This window comes from Neovison vison, chromosome 2 (genome assembly GCF_020171115.1).
Source record: "Neovison vison isolate M4711 chromosome 2, ASM_NN_V1, whole genome shotgun sequence".
Lineage (NCBI taxonomy): Eukaryota > Metazoa > Chordata > Mammalia > Carnivora > Mustelidae > Neogale > Neogale vison.
In genome coordinates this window covers 214,811,652-214,831,803 of record NC_058092.1, presented here as the reverse complement: position 1 = coordinate 214,831,803, position 20,152 = coordinate 214,811,652, and the positions used below count along the sequence as shown (strand labels likewise).

At 41.6% G+C, this 20,152-nt stretch overlaps 1 protein-coding gene across 2 annotated transcripts in view; it reads left to right on the top strand.

Moving 5' to 3' along the window:
• Positions 1-4,611: 4,611 nt before the first annotated feature.
• Positions 4,612-20,152, top strand: part of NT5C2 (5'-nucleotidase, cytosolic II) — an 89,462-nt gene continuing 73,921 nt past the window's right edge. Inside the window, exons 1-2 of one of the 2 annotated variants that reach the window (XM_044240416.1) lie at positions 4,612-4,650; positions 18,155-18,279. In XM_044240416.1, coding sequence (XP_044096351.1) covers positions 18,179-18,279 — 101 coding nt within the window. In that variant the 5' untranslated portion in view covers positions 4,612-4,650; positions 18,155-18,178. Of the gene's footprint in view, positions 4,651-18,154; positions 18,280-20,152 lie in introns of those variants that run through there. The other variant, XM_044240417.1, reaches the window with a different exon arrangement.

Here is a 20,152-nt window from a genome sequence, read left to right as displayed (position 1 = left end):
GGAGTGAACATTTCTAACTAGACTAAACATTTTCTCATTGTCTCCTTTCATAGTGCCTGTGCTGGCACTAATCACCCAAGTGCTGACCCTGTGCTATCAGAGAAAGAAGGACTAAAAACAGAGGCGACACCTGAGATGGCGGATTGGATCTAACACTGAACACTTCCTGGGAGAAAGAGTTTTGGGCAGCTGGAGGCTGTTTCTAGGCCCCAGGCCAGGGTGTTGAGCAATGTTTTCATTTCTCTGGGAGCTTCTGCCAACGAGAAGAAAACTGATGAGTGACCTGTGAATGCTGCTTACATTCTGGGTGACTCACAGTTTATGGTATTCTGGGGGAAAAATCATGTTGATCAGAGGAGTAGGACAGCCATGTGGGTACTGGGCAGAAAATTTGGTGAGAGGCCATCCAGTGCCTCGGTAAGATGGCCTCTCTTGCTAAGCACTCACTGCCCAGGCCTTTCAGCCAATGCCAAGTCAGAGACCCCAGGCAAGCCACATAAGGCCCACTGCTTCCTCGGGCTCCCCAGTCTTCTGTTGGAAGGTTCTTTCATAGTTGGTATGGCTTCTCTTTCTCCAGAAAGTCATAAATCCAAATGTCCTGCCTTTTTCCTTTCTATTGTAATTAAAACATTAATTTCTGGTTACAAAAATAATACACGAATACATTTATCTTCAGAAACAATAAAATAGGGGCATGTGGGTGGCTGTCAGTTAAGCAGTTAAGTGTCTGACTCTTTGATTTCAGCTCAGGTTATGATCTTAAGAGGTCATGAGATGAGCCCCAGAGCTCCGCCTTGGGTTGGGTACTGGGTATGGAGCCTGCTTAAGATTCTCTCGCTCTTGGGGTGCCTGGGTGGCTCAGTGGGTTAAAGCCTCTGCCTTCGGCTCAGGTCATGATCCCATGGTCCTGGGATCGAGCCCCGCATCGAGCCCGCATCGAGCCCCGCATCGAGCCCCGCATCGAGCCCCGCATCGAGCCCCGCATCGAGCCCCGCATCGAGCCCCGCATCGAGCCCGCATTGAGCTCTCCGCTCAGCGGGGAGCCTGCTTCCCTTCCTCTCTCTCTGCCTGCCTCTCTGCCTACTTGTGATCTTTCTCTGTCAAATAAATAAATAAAATCTTTAAAAAAAAAAAAAGATTCTCTCGCTCTCTCTTCCTCTGCCCCCCCACCCTACCTCCACATACATGCTCTCTCTTTCTCTAAGAAAAAGAAAAAAAAGGAACAAAAAACCGCAGTAAAATGAAGCTAAACTCCCTTTTACCCTCGCACTTGGCCCTTTACCTCATCTTCAGAGATCGCTTTTTTTTTTTTTTAAATAACTTCTAATAAACATTTGGGATGTAGCCTTATGATCTGTTTTAAAAATCCTTTACAAACAATGTGTGGTTTTCTTAGTTTGGGCAGCTATAGTGGTATACCAGAGACTTGGTATAAGAAAATTTTCACAGTTCCAGAGGCTGGGAAGTCCAAGGGCAAGGCAAGAACAGATTTGGTGAAGGCCTATTTCTTGGTTCAGAGAAAGCTATCTTCTTGCTGTGTACTTACAAGGTGGAAGGGGTAGGAGGATTTTGGGGTTCTCTTTTATAAGGGCACTCATTCCACTTATGAGGGCTCTGCCCTCATGACCGAATTCTCTCTCAAAGGCCCTACCTCCAAATACCATCACGTTGGGCATTAGGTTTCAACACATGAATTTAGAATTTGTCTATAACAGTGTTGATAAGAAAAAAATGGTATTTATGTCTGTGTTTTAACATTTTATTTTGAAAATAATTTTAGATTTACAGAAGAGTTGCAAAGTGCCTTACCATTTTATTTTGAAATAATTTTAGATAGAAGAACTGCAAAAATAGTAACGGGCACCTGGGTGGCTCAGTCATTAAGCATCTGCCTTAGGCTCCGGTCATGATCCCAGGGTCCTGGGATTGAGCTCTCTGCTCAGCGGGGAGTATGCTTCTCCCTCTTCCACTCCCCTGCTTGTGTTCCCTCTCTCACTGTCTCTCTGTCAAATAGATAAATAAAATCTTAAAAAAAAAAAAAGTCACAGAAAGTTCCAGTATACCCTTACTCAGCCTCTCCTAATGTTAATGGGTTCCATAACTCTGGTTCAGTGATCAAAACTAAGAAATGAACACTGGTGCAATGTGCTGTTAATTAAACTATAAACTTTATTAGAACTTCACCAGTTTTTCCACTAATGTGCTTTAACTGTTCCAGGATCCTCTGTTGCATTTAGTTGTCTTGTCCCTTTAGTCTCGTCCAATCTATGTTTTCCTTGGCTTTCATGACCTTAACACTTTCTTTTTTTGAAGGCTTCCAGTTCTTTTTAAAAAATAGTCCACTTATTTATTTATTTTTAAAAATAGTCCACTTATTTATTTATTTATTTTAATTGAGTTTAACATGAAACTCAAACTCATGACGCCAAGATCAAGAGTCACATACTCTCTCAACTGAGCCAGCCAGGTGCCCTGACCATAACACTTTTGAAGAGTCCAGGTCAGGTATTTTATAGAATAGCCCTTAATTTAGGTTTTTCTGAAGTTAAGCATTTTGAGGAAGATTTTTAAAAATATATCAAATATATATATATATAATATTTGCATGTTATATATTATACTGCAACTTGGGTTTTATATTCAACTATATTGTGTATTTTTTTAAGCAAGAGGGAGCAAGTGAGGCGGGGCAAAGGGAGGAGGGGGAGAGAGAGAATCTTAAGCAGGCGCCACACCCAGCATGGAGCCTGAGGCAGGGTTTGATCTTAGGACCCTGAGATCAGGACCTGAGCCAAGGCACCTAACCAACTGAGCCATCTCGGTGTCCCTCAACTATAGGACTATAGATCAAGGTCACTTCTCTTAAATTCTCTACAGAATTGCATTATGAGTATTGTGCATTTTCTTTTAATTTAATTTTTTAATTAATTAATTTATTTGACAGAGATCACAAGGAGGCAGAGAGAGGCAGGCAGAGAGGGGGAAGCAGGCTCTCCGCCAAGTAGAGAGCCCAGCACGGGGCTCGATCCCAGGACCCTGGGACCACAACACGAGCCGAAGGCAGAGGCTTCAACCCACTGAGCCACCCAGGTGCCCCGAGTATTGTGCATTTTATTTAGCTATTCCCCTATTGGTGGGTACTTAGGCTGATTCCAAAATTTATTAACAACATCATAGGAATTATCTTTACATACATCTCCATATGCACATGGAGTATGGTAGATAACTAGAAGTGGCATTGATGAAACATGGATTTAATAGATGTTGTCCTATTGCCCTCTAAAGTGGCTGTGCCAATTTATATTCTTTTGATATTATGAAGATTGAAAATTGTTGCCAATCTCAGTTTCAATTTCCATTTCCCTGGTTACTATTGAGATTGCATGTTTTTGTGTGCTTATTAGCAATTTGTGATTAGCAACTTCCTTCTGTGAACTGCCAATTTATATTATTTGCCCATTTTTCCACTAGATTTTTTTCTTATTGATTCGTTGAGTCCTTTGTATGTTCTAGATACAAATCTTTTATGTATTACAGATATATTCTCTTCATTTGTTATTTCTTAAGTTTGTTTCCCAATTTTTTAAAAAGGTTTTATTTATTTGTGACAGAGAAAGGGGGAGAGAGAGAGAAAGAGAGAGAGAGAGGGCATAAGCAGGGAGGAGGGTCAGAGGGAGAGGGAGAAACATTCTTCCGGATAAGCAGGGATCCCAATGCTGAGCTCATTTCCAGGACCCTGAGATCATGACCCCAGTTGAATGAGGTCCTTGTTCCCCAATATTTTAAGTTATTACATGTCCCTGATTTTTATTTTTTTAAGCATTTTATTTATTTGACAGATCACAAGTAGGCAGAGAGAGGGAGGACGCAGGCTCTCTGCGGAGCAGAGAGCCCACTGCGGGGCTCGATCCCAAGACCCTGGGATCATGACCTGAGCCGAAGGTAGAGTCCTCAACCCACTGAGCCACCCAGGCACCCCACATGTCCCAGATTTTTTAAATTATTTTTTCTGACTTTTGGAGACAAAGTTCTTGATTATACAAGTAGTATAAATGATGTAGAAAATCTGGGAAATTTATGGACAAGTATAAAGAAGAAAAGAAACTACCCCGAATCTTATCACTGAGGAAAAAAACAAAACAAAACACTCCTAAAATATTCAATTACAGGGGCACCTGGGTGGCTCAGTGTGTCCTTTCTGAACCAGAAGTGGTCTAAGGTCTGTTTCACCAGGAGATAAAGGATGCCCCATCCCTTTAAGGGAAAGTGTTGGTGTATAGACCCAGGCAAGGTGGTGGGGCCTTGCTGAGGGGCCAGACACAAAGCCAAGGGATGGAGACCTAAATGACATGTAAGGGTTGTCAATGTGCCTTATCCCACAGGTCGTCAACAACTGGTTCTGTTATTTGTGGATCTCGAAAACCCGCGCTAGGGCCCCAGGCGCACGCCCGCAACCGGGCTCCTCTCAGTCAGTGCTGCTAGGGAGCGTCGCGGCGGCCTGGTTCTTCGGCGGAGCTGCGGAAAGAACAGCACGCCGGTCCCTGGCCGGGCGCGAGCTGGGGGCGGCGCCGGGGCGGCGGGGGCGGGGAAGGAGCGCGCCCCGGCGGCTGCGGCAGTTGCGCGCTGGGATTGCTGCCGAGCGGCGGACGGGTGAGTGCGGCGGGACTCGCGGGAGGGCGGGGAGGGAGCGGGCGAGCGAGAGAGCGAGCGAGAGAGGCAGGGAGGGTGCGCGGGAGAGCGCGCGACTTGGGACCGGGAGACGCCGCCTGCCCCTGCCCCGGCCCCACCCGGGCGGCTGCACCCCTCTGGCCCCTCTCCTCCATCCCAGCGCCCGCGGACTCGACACACTTGTGGCCGCATGTCGCCCCCCACCCCCAAACCTGTCCCCAGCTGGCCCCCGCCTCAGAGCGGCCCCAGCCTCCGCGGCGACGCCCCCAGCCCCACGTCACGCTCGCGCCATTGTTTCTGCCGTCGGCTCGCGGGGACCCGCCTTACCCTCGGAGCGCGGCCCTTGGTCTCCTCAGAGCCAGCCTCGCCGTGTCCGGTCCCCCCGCTTTTCTCACGCCCGTGGCAGCCCCCATCTCGCCTCAGGCGGACCCTTCTTTACTGAGTTCTGGTTATTTTTTCCCGGAGGACGCCGCCTTCCTCCCGTAGGCAGCGGAGGCCAGTCTTTCCGTCCCCCTTCCAGGGCTTCACCCCCTGCGCGTTCCGAGTGGCCCCCAAGGAACTAGCCGACCGCGGTGGTAGGAGGCGAGGTTGACAACGTTTTCTCCAGAGCCGCAGGAAATTGCCGGCCTGATAGACCACATTCCCGTTGTTTTGTCGTTTGCAGCACTTCCTGGAAAGCTCACGTTGAATCGCGAGCCGCCACAAAACCAAGCTCGTTATTTCTAAACGGCTCCCAAGTCAGGCGTCAGCTGTCTGGGGGCGGACCGTTCCCCCCCCCTTTTTTTTTCTTGGGGTCCCCTGAAGCTGGTGAAAGCCGAGGGGAGATGCAGATCAGAGGCCTGAACCATTCGTTGTAAGCAAAACGTTTGGAGGTTTTGACGCCAGTAGGCCTCAGCTTTTAAAAGCAGTCGGTAGAGCTGTGGGCGTTGGGGCCGTTATGTTTGACGGATGTCAAGTACAGTGATCCGCAGTGACTGGTCACCTTTGTAGGGTTGTGTGCGTGCGTGCGCCCATGCGTGTCCGGGTGCAGACAGGTTCTTGATTGAACTGTGCTTGTTTTGTAATGTCTGCACATTGTTCATTTTGCCTCTTAAGACAGCGGATGCAAATTCTAAGTGTAACCCACAAGGAAGAATGTTGAAACAGTACCGTTTACCGTGGAGACTTAATGTGATTGAGGTCCTTTTAGATAGTTACCACGACACTCTTTTTTTTCTTAATTTAATTTTATTTTAGTAGGCTTCACGCCCAAATGTGGGGCTCCAACTCACAACCTTGAGATCAAGAGTTGCCTGCTCTACCCCTGAGCCATCTAGGAGTCTTTACTGGGACACTTCTCAACCATGGTTAGAATTTATCCAGATGAAGACATCCAGGCCTCTGCATGATGGCTTGATGCTAGCACACACCGACTACTTCTGAAATGCATTTCTTTTGCAATATAAGCTGCTACAATTTCAGCTCTTATAGGTTGTTGCTGCATTTAGATTTAAGAATTTAGTAAATCAGTCTGTAAAATGAGAGGGCTGAAGGAGAGTTCTGCAAGGTTTTTTTCCAGTATTTTGGTTTGTTTTTGAGGATTTTATTTATTTGTCAGCACACAAGCTGGGGAAGAGGCAGACAGAGAAGTAGGCTCCCGCTGAGCCAGGACCTAGATGGAGGGCTTGCTCCCAGGACCCTGGGATCAGAATTTGAGCAGAAGGTAGAGGGTTAAGGGACTGAGCCACCCAGACACCCGGGTTTCTTTCAGTACTAAAATTTGATCCCATGGTATGAAAATTTACAATTAGCTACAGGTTTCCAAAAGTTTATTATTGTAGGAAGATTTGTATAGAGAGATATTTACTGATGGTATCTGCAAGCCTTAGTACTGACAATAGGTGTATGTATCTTCCTAAAGAAAGCCAGATTATAGTGGAATGTTAGGGATGTTCATTTGTCTGTCTCTAGGCTGTTTTTGCTGTTTGTTTGTTTGTTTGTTTTTTAAGATTTTATTTACTTATTTGACAGAGAGGGATCACAAGTCAGCAGAGAGGCAGGCAGAGAGAGAGGGGGAAGCAGACTCCCCTTGAGCAGAGAGCCCAATGTGGGGCTCGATTCCAGGACCCTGAGATCACGACCTGAGCCGAAGGCAGGGGATTAACCCACTGAGCCACCCAGGTGCCCCTGTTTTTGCTGTTTTTTTTTTTGTTTGTTTTGTTTTTTAAGATTTTATTTTTATTTGAGAGAGAGACAGTGAGAGAGAGCATGAGCGAGGAGAAGGTCAGAGAGAGAAGCAGACTCCCCGTGGAGCTGGGAGCCCGATGCGGGACTCGATCCTGGGACTCCAGGATCATGACCTGAGCCGAAGGCAGTCGTCCAACCAACTGAGCCACCCAGGCATCCCTGTTTTTGCTGTTTTATAGAAGAAAGCACTTAAGCCTTTTTTCTTTAAATACATCTTTTCATTGCTTAGCTTTTTTAACAAAAAGCTTAATTCAATGAAAGAGCAGAACAAGAAACAGACCCCAACTTTATCATATGATGTATAACTAAATTCTTTTCCAATTCTTTTTTTTTATTATTTTTTTTATTTTTTTATTTTTTTTATTTATTTGAGAGAGAGAGACAGTGAGAGAGAGAATGAGCGAGGAGAAGGTCAGAGAGCGAAGCAGACTCCCCATGGAGCTGGGAGCCTGATGTGGGACTCGATCCCGGGACTCCAGGATCACGCCCTGAGCCGGAGGCAGTCGTTTAACCAACTGCGCCACCCAGGCGTCCCTCTTTTCCAATTCTTATTTAAACATAGTTTTTATGTAGTTTCACTTGCTATGTACATATTTTTAATTTTCATTTACCCACTTTCTGGGATGTCCATGTATCTGAAGAATTCATCTACTTTTCATTTGTAAAGGCTCTGTAACATACTGTTATACCCAGTGGTCAACATTGCCTGGCGTACAGGCTCTCAGTAAATTTTTGTTGAAGGAATGTAGTATTTTGAGCCACTTGGACAACATTTGGGAACACAACATGTTAAATATCACAGGGCATATGCTCAGTGACATTTGAGCAATAAAGTCCTTCAATACTTTGAGCCAGGAAATAGCATCACGTTTGAGAGTGTGGTTTTTGGAGTCTGGGTTTGAGATCTGGCTTGCAACTTAACCAGCCATGCAACCTTGGAGAAGATGGAAGACCTCACTTAGTTTCTCTCACCACGAAAAACGGGGAAATAGAACAAATTTCACAGGGTTGTATGGATTAAGTGGGATAATTCCATTGAAGCAATACTGGTATACATTAAATTATAAATGTTAACTCTCACTGTTTTTTTGTTCAGAGTGGGGATGTTACTGCATGTTGGTGGGATCAGAAAAGCATGAGTGATGATGACAGGAGAGTAAGAAGATGTGAAGGTGGATATATTGAGGGTTTAATTAATAGATTGCTCTCACTAAAAGTATGTGGTAGAGTAATAGATAAATAGATAAACCTAGAGATAGAATTTCTGATAAGCTGCTTATAAGATAGGCTATGTAGATTTTTGGAAGATACAGCACAATGAAGTAAGATAATTTTTTTTTAAATAAATGTTTTATTTATTATTCTGAGAGAGAGAGAGAGAGAGAGAGAGAGCAGGAGCAAGAGTTGGGGAGAGGGAAAAGCAGGCTCCCTAATGAGCAGGGAGCCCGGCTTTGGGGCTCTATCCCAGGATCCCGGGATCATGACCTGAGTTGAAGGCAGATGCTTAACCCACTGAGCCATCCAGGTGCCCCAAGATAATTTTTTGTAATGAGTGGTAGATGTTTGTGTTGTTTTTTAGGTTCAGACCTAAAAAAGTTCTTTCCTTTAAAGATTTATTTATTCTAGAGAGAGAGGAAAAAAAAATGTGAATGGGGGGAGGGGCAGAGGGAGAAGGTGAGAGAATCTTGAGTAGACTCCCTGCCGAGCTGGTAGCCCAATTCAGGACTCAGTCTCACAACCCTGAGATCATGACCTGAAGCCAAGAGTCAGATATATCTGGTCAATGGACAGAGTAACCCAGATGCCCCTAAAAGTTCTTTGCTTTAAGGATGTTGATTGCAAATTGTTACAGATTACTGAATTTCTTGTCACCTGACACAGTAAATCTTATATGACTTTTTATTATTTGAAATTTGGTTGTGTTCTGTGATTGGTTACCAGAGTTTGCAGTGGCTTTTTGTTCATTTTTTTTTCCAAAAAGATTTTAGTTATTTATTTGACAGAGTGTGTGTGTGCATGCATAAGCAAGGGGAGGGGCAGAGGGGGAAGCAGACTCCCCACTGAATAGGGAGTTCCAGGTAGAACTCTGGGAATATGACCTGAGGTGAAGGCAGACACTTAACCGACTGAGCCACCCATGTGTGTCTCATTCTTTCTTAAATGGAAAACAACTTTAGCAATAAGCCAATGAAAAACAATAAAAATAGCAAAATTGTCAGCAGAGCAGCAAAACTGCCCTCTTTTTAGGTGGAATACAGAATCAGAAGGATTAAATTGACTTGGAGAGTGTTGAACTATTAGTTCCTACCGTGTGTGTGTGTGTGTGTGTGTGTGTGTGTTAAGTAGGCTCCATGCCAAGCTTGGAGCCCAGTGTGGGGCTTGAACTCACAACCCTGAGATCGGGATTTGAGCTGAGATCGAGTTGGGTGCTTTACTGACTGAGCCACCCAGCCACGACTAGTACATATACTCCTCTTATTTAATACATTATACATATGATTTTGCAACTTTTTTTTTTTTTTTTGGTTAAACATTTTAAAAAAGATTTTATTGGAGAGTGAGTGAGCAAGAGACAGCATGAAGCGGGAGAGATAGAGGGAGAGGCAGACTCCTGGGGAGCCCAACTCGCGGCTCAATCCTAGGACCCTGAGATCATGACCTGAGCCGAAATCGGGAGTCAAGTATTTAACTGACTGAGCCACCTGGGCACCCCAGCGTTGTTTATAATATGTGTCCATGTTGATAAGACTTTAGTTCATTCATTTTAATCACTTTGTAGTGTTGCATTATATGAATAAACCAGTTTGTTTATGGAGTTTTAAGTGTTTCTGATTTTTTTTTTAAAGATGTTAAAAATAAATAAATAAATAATTTATTTATTTATAAAAAAATAAAATATTTTTATTTATTTATTTGATAGAGAAAGAGAGATCGAAAGTAGGTAGAGAGGCAGGCAGAGAGAGAGCGGGAAGCAGGCTCCCCGCTGAGCAGAGAGCCCAATGTGGGATTATGACCTGAGCTGAACGCAGAGGCTCAACCCACTGAGCCACCCAGGCACCGCCCCCGTCTTTTTTAAAGATTTTATTTTTAGTCTGATTTTTTTTTTTAAGTAGGTCTGGTGTGGACCTCAATGCAGGGCTTGAACTCACCATTCTGAGATCAAGAGTCAGACACTTAACTGACTAAGTTCTCTAAGCCCCCCCCCCTCCTGCCCCAAATGAACTTTATAGTTATTCTCCACTCTAACCCTTGGTCCTGGATCTAGTCAAAGATCATGAATTGCATTTAGTTGTCATGTCCCTGTAATTACTTTTAATCCACATCAGGTCCAGCTTTTTGTTTGTTTTCATAATATTAATATATTTGAAGAGCCCAAGCCAGTTGTTTTGTGGAACAAAACTATAATAAAAGTTCTGTGAATGTAATGTCTTCTAAATTATCTTCTTGTACTGCCCTCACCCTTCTTGTGATGACACGAGATGATAAAATATCTACGTAATAAGATGAAGTGAATGACGTAGGCATTGTGACATAACCTTAAGCTACTATTGACCTTCTGCCTATATGGCAGAAGGAGGATCATCTGCTTCTGGGGACTGCAGCTGACCATGGGTAACTGAAACCGTGGAAAGGGAAACCATGGATAAGGGGCCGGAACTACTGTTCTACATTGTGCAGAAGCTGCAAGTGTTAAACATTGCAGCCTCTACCGTTATAAATAATAAATGATTAAGCACTATGTATCAGCCATTGTTCTTAGTACCTTGCACTTATTAATGGATTGAATCCTTGTTCCAACTCTCACCATTTTGGAGTGGAAGAAGCTGAATAGATTGTGTAATTTGCTCAGTCATAGAGCTAATTAGTGTTGGAGTCACATTTTGAACCCAGGCAGTGTGGCTTTAGAATCTGTGCTCTTCATCACACGTATAATTCTATGACATAGGTCAAATTATTTAATTTCAGTATGCTCTTTTCTTCTTCGTATGACAGAGGCACCTAACTCACATGGTTGTGAGAAGTCAGAAAAATATATATAGTGCTTAAAATAATATGTGAAAAATGTGAACACTTAGTAAATGTTAAATGTTAGGTGTTAAGTTAGTGTTATTAAGGCATTGAACTTACACATCTCTGAATTTTTACCAAATAAGCAGACTAATCCATAAATGTGAATTTATAACCAAGAAGTAGAAATACTGTGATTATTTCTGACTTTCTGATTTTTATTTTTTTATTTTGTGAGAGGAAAGGTAATAGGTACAACAGTATAATTGTGAGCCAGGAAATCATCAGTAAAAGAATTCGTTCATTTTGAAATTAGACTTTTTTTTTTTGCCTCCTTTTTAAAAGAGTATTTAAGAATCATTGCTGAAGGTGAAAAATATTTTATATTGGCTGATTGTAAAAACTGTTAGGCTTCATTACCTGTATGCTTTTGAAAGACCATAGTTAATTATAGCAATATTTTGAAAAAATAGATGGCATGCTACATATCCTCCTGCCCATTCATTTAAAATGTTTTCTTTACATACTTGTTCTTTGTGTCAATGACCATTATTGTAGAAGGTCTTATATTACTCAAAACATTTAGTTAGAATCAGCCTTCAGGGGCGCCTGGGTCGCTCAGTGGGTTAAGCCTCTGCCTTTGGCTCGGGTCATGGTCTCGGGGTCCTGGGATCGAGCCTCACATTGGGCTCCCTGCTCAGCGGGGAGCCTGCTTCCTCCTCTCTCTCTGCCTACTTGTGATCTCTCTCTGTCAAAAAAAAAAAAAAAAAGGCAGCCTTCATATGCTGATGTAGAACAGATATATAGCCTTCTGTGTGATAGGGCTGAGGTAACAATTCTAGGAGTAGCAGCAGTAGAATGGTGAAGAGAAGAACATTAACAAAATTCAGGTCTTGTTTGTATATATTTAGGAACTTTAGGAATAGATGAAATAAATTTATACTTTCCAGTTTCAGACTAGAGATTGGAGCATGTTATTGCTTGAAGAAAAACCAATTGTCAAGGCAACAGGTACTGCATTTCTCACTTGACAAGATCTCCTCTCAGTTTTGTTATTTTCCATCAGAGAACAAGGAACCTTTTGTTCCAAGGCCTGATGTCGAAATGTTAGCAAAATATTACGTTAATCAAGCCAAGAATCTTGTGTTTCTGAACCAAAAGTAAGATTTCACAAAGACTCATTTAGAGCATTAAAAGGAACTTGTGCAATATTCTTGCATTTTCAGGCTTATACAAGAATTAACTTCTAAAAAGCAAAGACTTCCAAGTGTAGAGGTTTAGGAGTTCCATTTCTTTCTGCCTGTCTGTATCAAGTCTACTGTTAAAGGAACTGGGGTTACAGCAACAAATGAAACAAATCTCACCCTTACAGAGCTTACATTTTAGAGAAAGGGTCTGACTCTAACTGTCAAACTATATCATGTCTGGAAGTGTTAATGTGCAAAAAAAAAAAAAAAAGAGAAAAAGAAAGCAAGGTAAGAGGATAGCAAATAATACGCATGGATAGGTAAGTGTGAGTTTATTAGTTGAAATTTGTTAGCTGTGTATATCACTTGGCGTGCAAACTATGAATGCTTGCCTTTTCCTGAAATGTATAGTCCAGGGCAAAAGTCCATTCAGGTAGAACTGAATGAAACTAATGGAATGAAAAATGAACAAAAAACCGCCATGAACTATTCAAAAGGCAAGAAGTTAATGAAACATTTAACACGGTTTATATATAGCAGTTTTAAGAAGTCTCCCTTTGGGGGAAAAATAGACTACTACATCTTAAAATACTTTATGTGATTATTTTCTTCCGTGTATTTTAGTAGTATTAGAAGGAGCAAAAGTTACAAAAGTACTTTTAGAGCTATAGTTTCTTTCAAAGCGCAATTCTTTGGATTATAGATGACACCATTTTCAGGAAGAAAGAATTTTCTTTGCCCTTTAGAGTCCTAGCTGGATGAAGAATCAGATTGACATGAGACAAATTAACAGGAGGAAATCAAATTTAATAGCATACATAGGGACAATCCACACAGACATAGAGATTCCAGAGACAGGCAACGTGATGCTTGTGTGAGTTGAGGAGGGGGCTAAGGGCCTGAGGATACAAAGGGCAGAAACACTCTTAGCAAGGACTTGAGAGAAAATGGTTGGGAAACAAAGATTGCCTTATGTATCTAAGCGTCTTAGGGGAATCTCTGTTAATAGCTCTTCTCTTGGTGCAAGCAGGCAGTTGAGGGAGAGGTAAAGAGCTTTCCTGAACCTGCTGGGTTTTGATTGCTTTTTTTTTTTCCCAATTTTTAAAAAATGTATTTATTTGACAGATAGAGATTACAAGTAGGTGGAGAGGCAGGCAAGAGGAGGACGAAGCAGGCTCCCTGCTGAGCAGAGAGCCCAATGTGGGGCTTCACTCCAGAACCCTGAGATCATGACCTGAGCCGAAGTCAGAGGCATTAATCTACTGAGCCACCCAGGTGCCCCTTGACTGCTTTTAAATCAAAATAATGTTCATGTCAAAGAGGCCCATCTTGGGGCAGCCAGCCCTTGGCCTCTATGCTATTAATTATAGATACTATGATTTAGATTTTTAGCAGTATTTTTAGATGAATTAATCTAAACCTGGATCTGACTTCCCTTGTTTTCTAGGGAATGTATTTGTAAGTTAGTTTATTTGGGGTCATGTTACAGAGGGGATGCTAAGCCACACATATTGTTAAAAATAACTGACCACTGGGGCTCCTGGGTGGCTCAGTGGGTTAAAGCCTCTGCCTTCAGCTCAGGTCATGATCCTGGGGTCCTGGGATCGAGCCCCTGCTCAGTGGGGAGCCTGCTTCCCTTCCTCTCTCTACCTGCCTCTCTGCCTACTTGTGATCTGTCAAATAAATAAATAAAATCTCAAAAAAAAACCCAAAACTGACCACTATACTTCTTTAGTTTTACTTGCTCATTGGTCAAGGAATAGGGTTTTTAAGGGCTATGTGTAAAATGTGCCTCTTTACCAAACAGATGTCCACAGTAGAGACTTATCAAGGATTGTAGTAGGGAAAAAGTCTCCCTTACTGTCAGCAGCAGCTTGTAAAGCTGGCTGTACATATGTGCATTTTCCTCTTGGTAGAAATGGTCCATAGCACTAATTGGTAAGGCTTACTATATAGTCAGTATTATCAGTATCTTTCGGTTCAACATACCTTATAGTTCGTATATAACCTATGTTAATTATATGGATTGTACATTTAAAGCTGTTACCAAGTTGCTGGAACATAAGAGCAGAAATAAGGTCATATCAGTTATTTTGTTAAGTATCCTTTGTATCACAACAAAGGAAATGTTTTCATTTTTTTTTTTTTTTAAGATTATTTAAGAGAGAGCGAGAGAGTGCTCCTAAGTGGGGCTGGGGCTGCGTAGAGGTAGTGGGAGAGGGAAAAGCAGACTCCCCATGAGCAGGAAGCTCCATGTGGGGGTCCATTCCGGCACCTTGGGATCATGACCTGAGCCAAAGGCAGACACTTAACTGATGGAGCTATCCAGGTACCCCACAAAGGAAATGTTTTTATTTATTTATTTAAACAAAATTTTTTTTGATTTTGATTTTTTTTTTTTACTTTGTTTGAGAGAAGCAGACTCCTTGTGGAGTAGGGAGCCTGACAATGGGACTCCGTCCCAGGCCCCTGGGATCATGACCTGAGCCGAAGAGAAATGCTTAACCAGCTGAGCCGCTCAGATGCCTGGAAATGTTTTTAAAAAGTCAGCTATAATAAAGTGATTTTATTACTTTATACACGTGTGCGCACACATACACAAACACATGTGCAGTTCAGTACCAGGCATACAAATGAAGGATGTGACTTTACCTCTTCTTTTTCTATAAACTAGTTTAATATGCAACTCAATTTGTATTTATGAAGCTTAAAATAAATTTCAAGCTGGTGAGAAAATTTTAAGAAACCATTCAAAGTGATCCTTTTTATTCAAGTTTCAAAGCAGTATTCTTAGAATGGTTGATTATGAAACTTAGCAATCTCAAGTTTTATATTTCAAACAGAATAAATTCCAGTCAAGTTTAGTAAAACTCTGAGAGTTCATATTTATGTACTGTTATCATTACCCTATTATCTGTTGAAAAATAAGTATTTGGTTCAATATGCAGTGTAAAACACTTTGCCGAATAGGCTTGTGCTGCATAATGTGTTTAAGTGCTACTCCTTTTTTTTTTTTTTTTTAAAGATTTTATTTATTTGTGAGAAAGCATGGGGGGTGGGGAGGGGCAGTGGGCGTGGGAGAACCAGACTCATCCCTTAGCAGTGAGCCCAAAGTGGTGCTTAATCCCAGGACTTCGAGATCATGACCCAAGCCAAAGGCAGATGCTTAACTGACTGAACCACCCAGGTTCCCCTCAAGTGCTGCTCCTTTCTGAGTGAATTACTGATGTGATCTGAAACATTTAAAATAGTTTTGCTACCCAGGTTTATCCTGCAGTTTCAGTTACTCTTTGCTTCCTGTTTTTCGCAGTTGCCTGGAGCTGTTGGGGCAGCTGGTTTCCCTTTTGGGGGGGAGGGTGGTGTTAGTGGTGAAAGGAGTATGTTTTGCCTGAAATATTTTTAAAGCGTGAAACTCTTGTATTTCAAATGCTTGAAAGTTCATTTCTCTTGTTGCTATTCAGATTGTTTATTTTATGTTGAAACAAAGAATTTTTCTACCTACCATATTTTTTGAAAGGAATTAAAATTTGAGCTTTTTATTCGGTATTAGTCATTGCTGTACCTAAGTGAAAGAACTACTCGAGCTTGACACTGTAAACAGGTGTCAAATGTATATTTACTTAATGTATCTTACTTAATAGAAATCTCTTCTTTTTTTTGGCCAGTTGATAAAGTGTCTTCATCTTTACCTTTAATAATACTATGAAAAATAGTTAAGCATTAGATAGATTGATTCTGTGGATAGAGTTCAGAAGTCTGTCATGTAATGTTAAGATGTATGATAAGATCATAGTAAAATTGTCATATGTGAGGAATTGTTTGAAGATGATGATTTAAGACAATCTTACCCCCTTACCTTCACATAACTGTATAGACATCATGGCAGATTTTATCCCATATTAATGATAATCATTTTATGTTTACACTTTAGTTTTATGGGTTTTTTTTAAAATATTTTATTTATTTATTTGACAGAGAGAGATCACAAGTAGGCAGAGAGGCAGGCAGAAAGAGAGAGAGGAGGAAGCAGGCTCCCTGCTGAGCAGAGAGCCTGATGCGGAACTCGATCCCAGGACCCCTGAGACCATGACCGGAGCTGAAGGCAGCGACTTAACCCACTGAGCCACCCAGGCGCCCTAGTTTTATGTTTTTTTTTTTAAAAGATTTTATTTATTTGAGAGAGAGTGCGCTCACAGCAGGGGCAGAGGAAGAGGGAGAAGCAGACTCTCCACTGAGCAGAGAAGGCCAACGTAGGGCTCAATCCCAGGACCCTGAGATCATGACCCAAGCTGAAGGCAGAAGCTTAACAGACTGAGCCACCCAGGCACCCCTGAAGTTGGATGTTACCTTTGCTGAGAGTGTGTAACTTGAATTCTTAAAATATATTTTGTTTAGTCCATGATTGACCTGAGAGTGCTTTGAATTTTTGCTACAAATAATTTGAAGAAAGTAATAAAAAAGTTAAAATACTTGGGAGAAATCTTTCTTAGTGTAATTACAACCTTTAATTTTTAAGGAAAGGAAAAAAACCCAAAAAACCCCAAATTTTAAAAAAGTTTCACTGAGGTATAAATACATACAGTAGGGGCACCTGGGTGGCTCAGATGGCTGGGTGTCTGCCGTTGGCCCAGGTCATGATCCTAACGTCCTTGTGGGATCTAGCTCCACTTCAGGCTCCTGGCTCAGTGGGGAGTCTGCTTCTCCCTCTTCCTCTGCTCCTCCCCCTGCTCATGCTCTTTCTCTCCGTATCTGTCTCAATTAAATAGAATCCTTTAAAAAAATGTATTAAAAATATATACAGTAAACTTCACAAATTTAGAGTATACAGTAAGTTTTGACATATATACACTCATGAAACAGTCACCATAATTAAGATAATGAACATATCCCTCCCAAATGTTTCCCTGGGTCCCTCTTGGCCTTATTGCTTGGCCCTAGGGAACCACTGATCTTATTTCTGTCACTGTAGATTAGTTTGCACTCTCTAGAATTTTATGTAAATAGGATCATATTATATGTCTTGTCTGCTTTCACTCAGCATAATTTTGAAATTTATTCATGTTTTCAGTAGTTCATTTCTTTTTATTGCAAAGTAGTACGAGCATACTACAGTTTATTCTTTCACCTGTATAGACATTTGGGTTGTTTTTAGTTTATGGGTATTACAGACAAAGCTGCTGTGAATATTTGTGTATAAGTCTTTATGTGATACATGCTTTCATTTCTCTTGGATAATTACTTAGAAGGGTTGGGACATAAAGTAGATGCGTGTTTAACTTTTATTAAAGAGATAGGAAACTTTTCCAAAGTGCTTGTACCATTTTTATAGTCTTACTGGTGGTGTATTAAAGTACTAGTTGCTCTATTTCCTCACCCAAGTTTGTCATGGTCAGTCTTTTTAAAATTTTAAATATTCTAACAGGCATGTAGTGGAATCTTTTTTTTTTCTTTAAGATTTTATTTATTTATTTGACAGAGCACAAGTAAGGGGAGCAGCAAGCAGAGCAAGAAACAGACTCCCCGCTGAGCAGGGAGCCCTATATAGGGCTTGATCCCAGGACTGTGGGATCATGATCTGAGTTGAAGGCAGACGCTTAACTGACTGGGCCACCCAGTACTACAGTATACCACACTACTGTACACCAGTACTACTTTACCCCCATGTAGTAGAATCTTACTGTGGTGGTAATTTGCATTTCCCTGATGATAAATGGTGTTGAGTATCATTTCATGTGGTTATTTGCCATCTGTATATCTTTATTGATGAAACATCAGTTCGGATCTTTTGCATATATATATATATGTATTTTAGAGAGAGTGCGCGAGTGTGAGGGAGTGGGTGCTGAGGGAGAACAAAGAGAATCTTAAGCAGGCTTCTTGCTCAGCACAGAGCCTGATGCGGGGCTCAAGCTCATTACCCTGAAATCATGACCTGAGCTGAAATCAAGAGTCAGATGCTTAACCAACTGAGCCACCTGGTGCCCCTAGAATTTTTCTAATTAAAACAGTACAACAATAAATAGATACTAACATTAAGCCACTAAATTACTGATTTTCTTTTCTAGAATTCAGCATACAATTGAAATAAAATGACAACCTCCTGGAGTGATCGGTTACAGAATGCAGCGGATATGCCTGCTAACATGGATAAGCATGCCCTGAAAAAGTATCGGCGAGAAGCCTATCATCGGTAAGTATTTTGTCTATTTAATCCTCAAAACATCTCTATAAAGTGGGCACATATTGTCTTCATTTTACAGATGATGAAGTTTTAATGTGTAGAGAAGTTAGGCAGTTTAATGATCATATAGCTAGTTCATGGTTCAAACCCAGTCCAGAGTCTGCATCTTTTTTTTTTGGGGGGGGGTATTTATTTATTTAAATAATCTCTACACTCACTGTGGCCTTGAACTCACAACCCTGAGATAAAGAGTTGCACGCTCTACTCTTCCGACTGAGCCAGTTAGTGCCCCCAAGAGTCTAGACTTTTAACCACTAGTATATCAAACTGCTGCATTTTAAGAGGAGATTTCTTATTTCTTACATCTGCTAATAAAAGTCCTTGGGGCACCTGGGTGGCTCAGTGGGTTAAAGCCTCTCCCTTCGGCTCAGGTCATGATCCCGGGGTCCTGGGATCGAACCCTGCATCGGGCTCTCTCTGCTGGTCGGGGAGCCTGCTTCCCTTCCTCTCTCTCTGCCTGTCTCTCTGCCTACTTGTGAGCTCTCTCTGTGTCAAATAAATAAATAAAATCTTAAAAAAAAAAAAAAGTCCTTAACTGAAGAAAGTCTTCAGATGCTGCAAAATTGTACCTTAATTAGTAAGAATGAAATTCTTTTTTTTTTTTTTAAGAATAAACTTATTTGACATTTTCCACAAACTGATAATAGTGTTTTGTTTGCTTGTTTTTTAAAGATTTTATTTATTTGATGGAGAGAGAGAGCATAAGAAGGGGGAGCTGCAGAGGGAGAGGGAGAAGCAGACTCCCCATTGAGCAGGGAGCCTGACACAGGGCTTGATCCCAGCACCCTGGGATCATGTCCTGAGCCAAAGGTAGACGGTTAACCGAGTGACCCAGGAGCCCCTCGATTATAGTTCGTAAATAGATTTTTAAAATTGTGTCTACTGGCTACTTAATTAGATTGAATATGGGTAATACTAGGTATTAGCAATATTTTCTTGTATTAAGACTTCAGCATTTTCTCTGAATCATTTTTAAAGTTTAAAATGTGGGCAACTCTCTTGGGTCCCTTCCCTTTTTGGGAGCTTTGTGGCCATTATTCTGTAATTTTACTATTGCTCAAAACCTTGCTTTGCTGTCCACCAAAAAAAAGTTTAAAATGTGACTCAGTCATGGGCGCCTGGGTGGCTCAGATGGTCAGGCATCTGCCTTCAGTTCAGGTCATGATCCCAGCATCCTGGGATCGAGCCCCACATCAGGCTTCCTGCTCAGTGGAAAGCCTGCTTTCCCTCTCCCATTTCTCTTGCTTGTGTTCCTGCTCTTGCTTTCAATCTCTCTATCAAATAAATAAATAAAATCTTAAAAAAAAATGTGGCTCAGTTAGTTAAATGCCTGACTCTTGGTTTTGGCTCAGGTCATGATCTCATTGATGGTGAGATCAAGCACCACTTCAGGCTCCGTGCTCAGGTCTGCTTGAGGATTCTCTCCTGCCTCTTTCCCTGCTCAGGCTCAGTCTCTCAAATAAATAAATCTTTAAAAAGCTTAAAATGTAAATATTTTAAATTTATTTGTCACTTTTTTTTTTAAAGATTTTATTTAGAGAGCACAAGAGAGGGGAGGATCAGAAGGAGAAACAGACTCCCTGATGAGCAGGGAGCTGTATTCGGGACTGCAGGATCATGACCCGAGCCAAAGGCAGTTGCTTAACCAGCTAAGCCACCAGGCACCCCTATTTGTCATTTTAAAAAATATTAATGTTAAAATGCCCATATTTTAAACTTTAAAAATGATTCAGAGAAAATGTTAAAGTTAAAAAAATGTTAAAGAAAATGTTAATACAAGAAAATATTGCTAATACCCAGTATTATCCACATTCAATCTAAT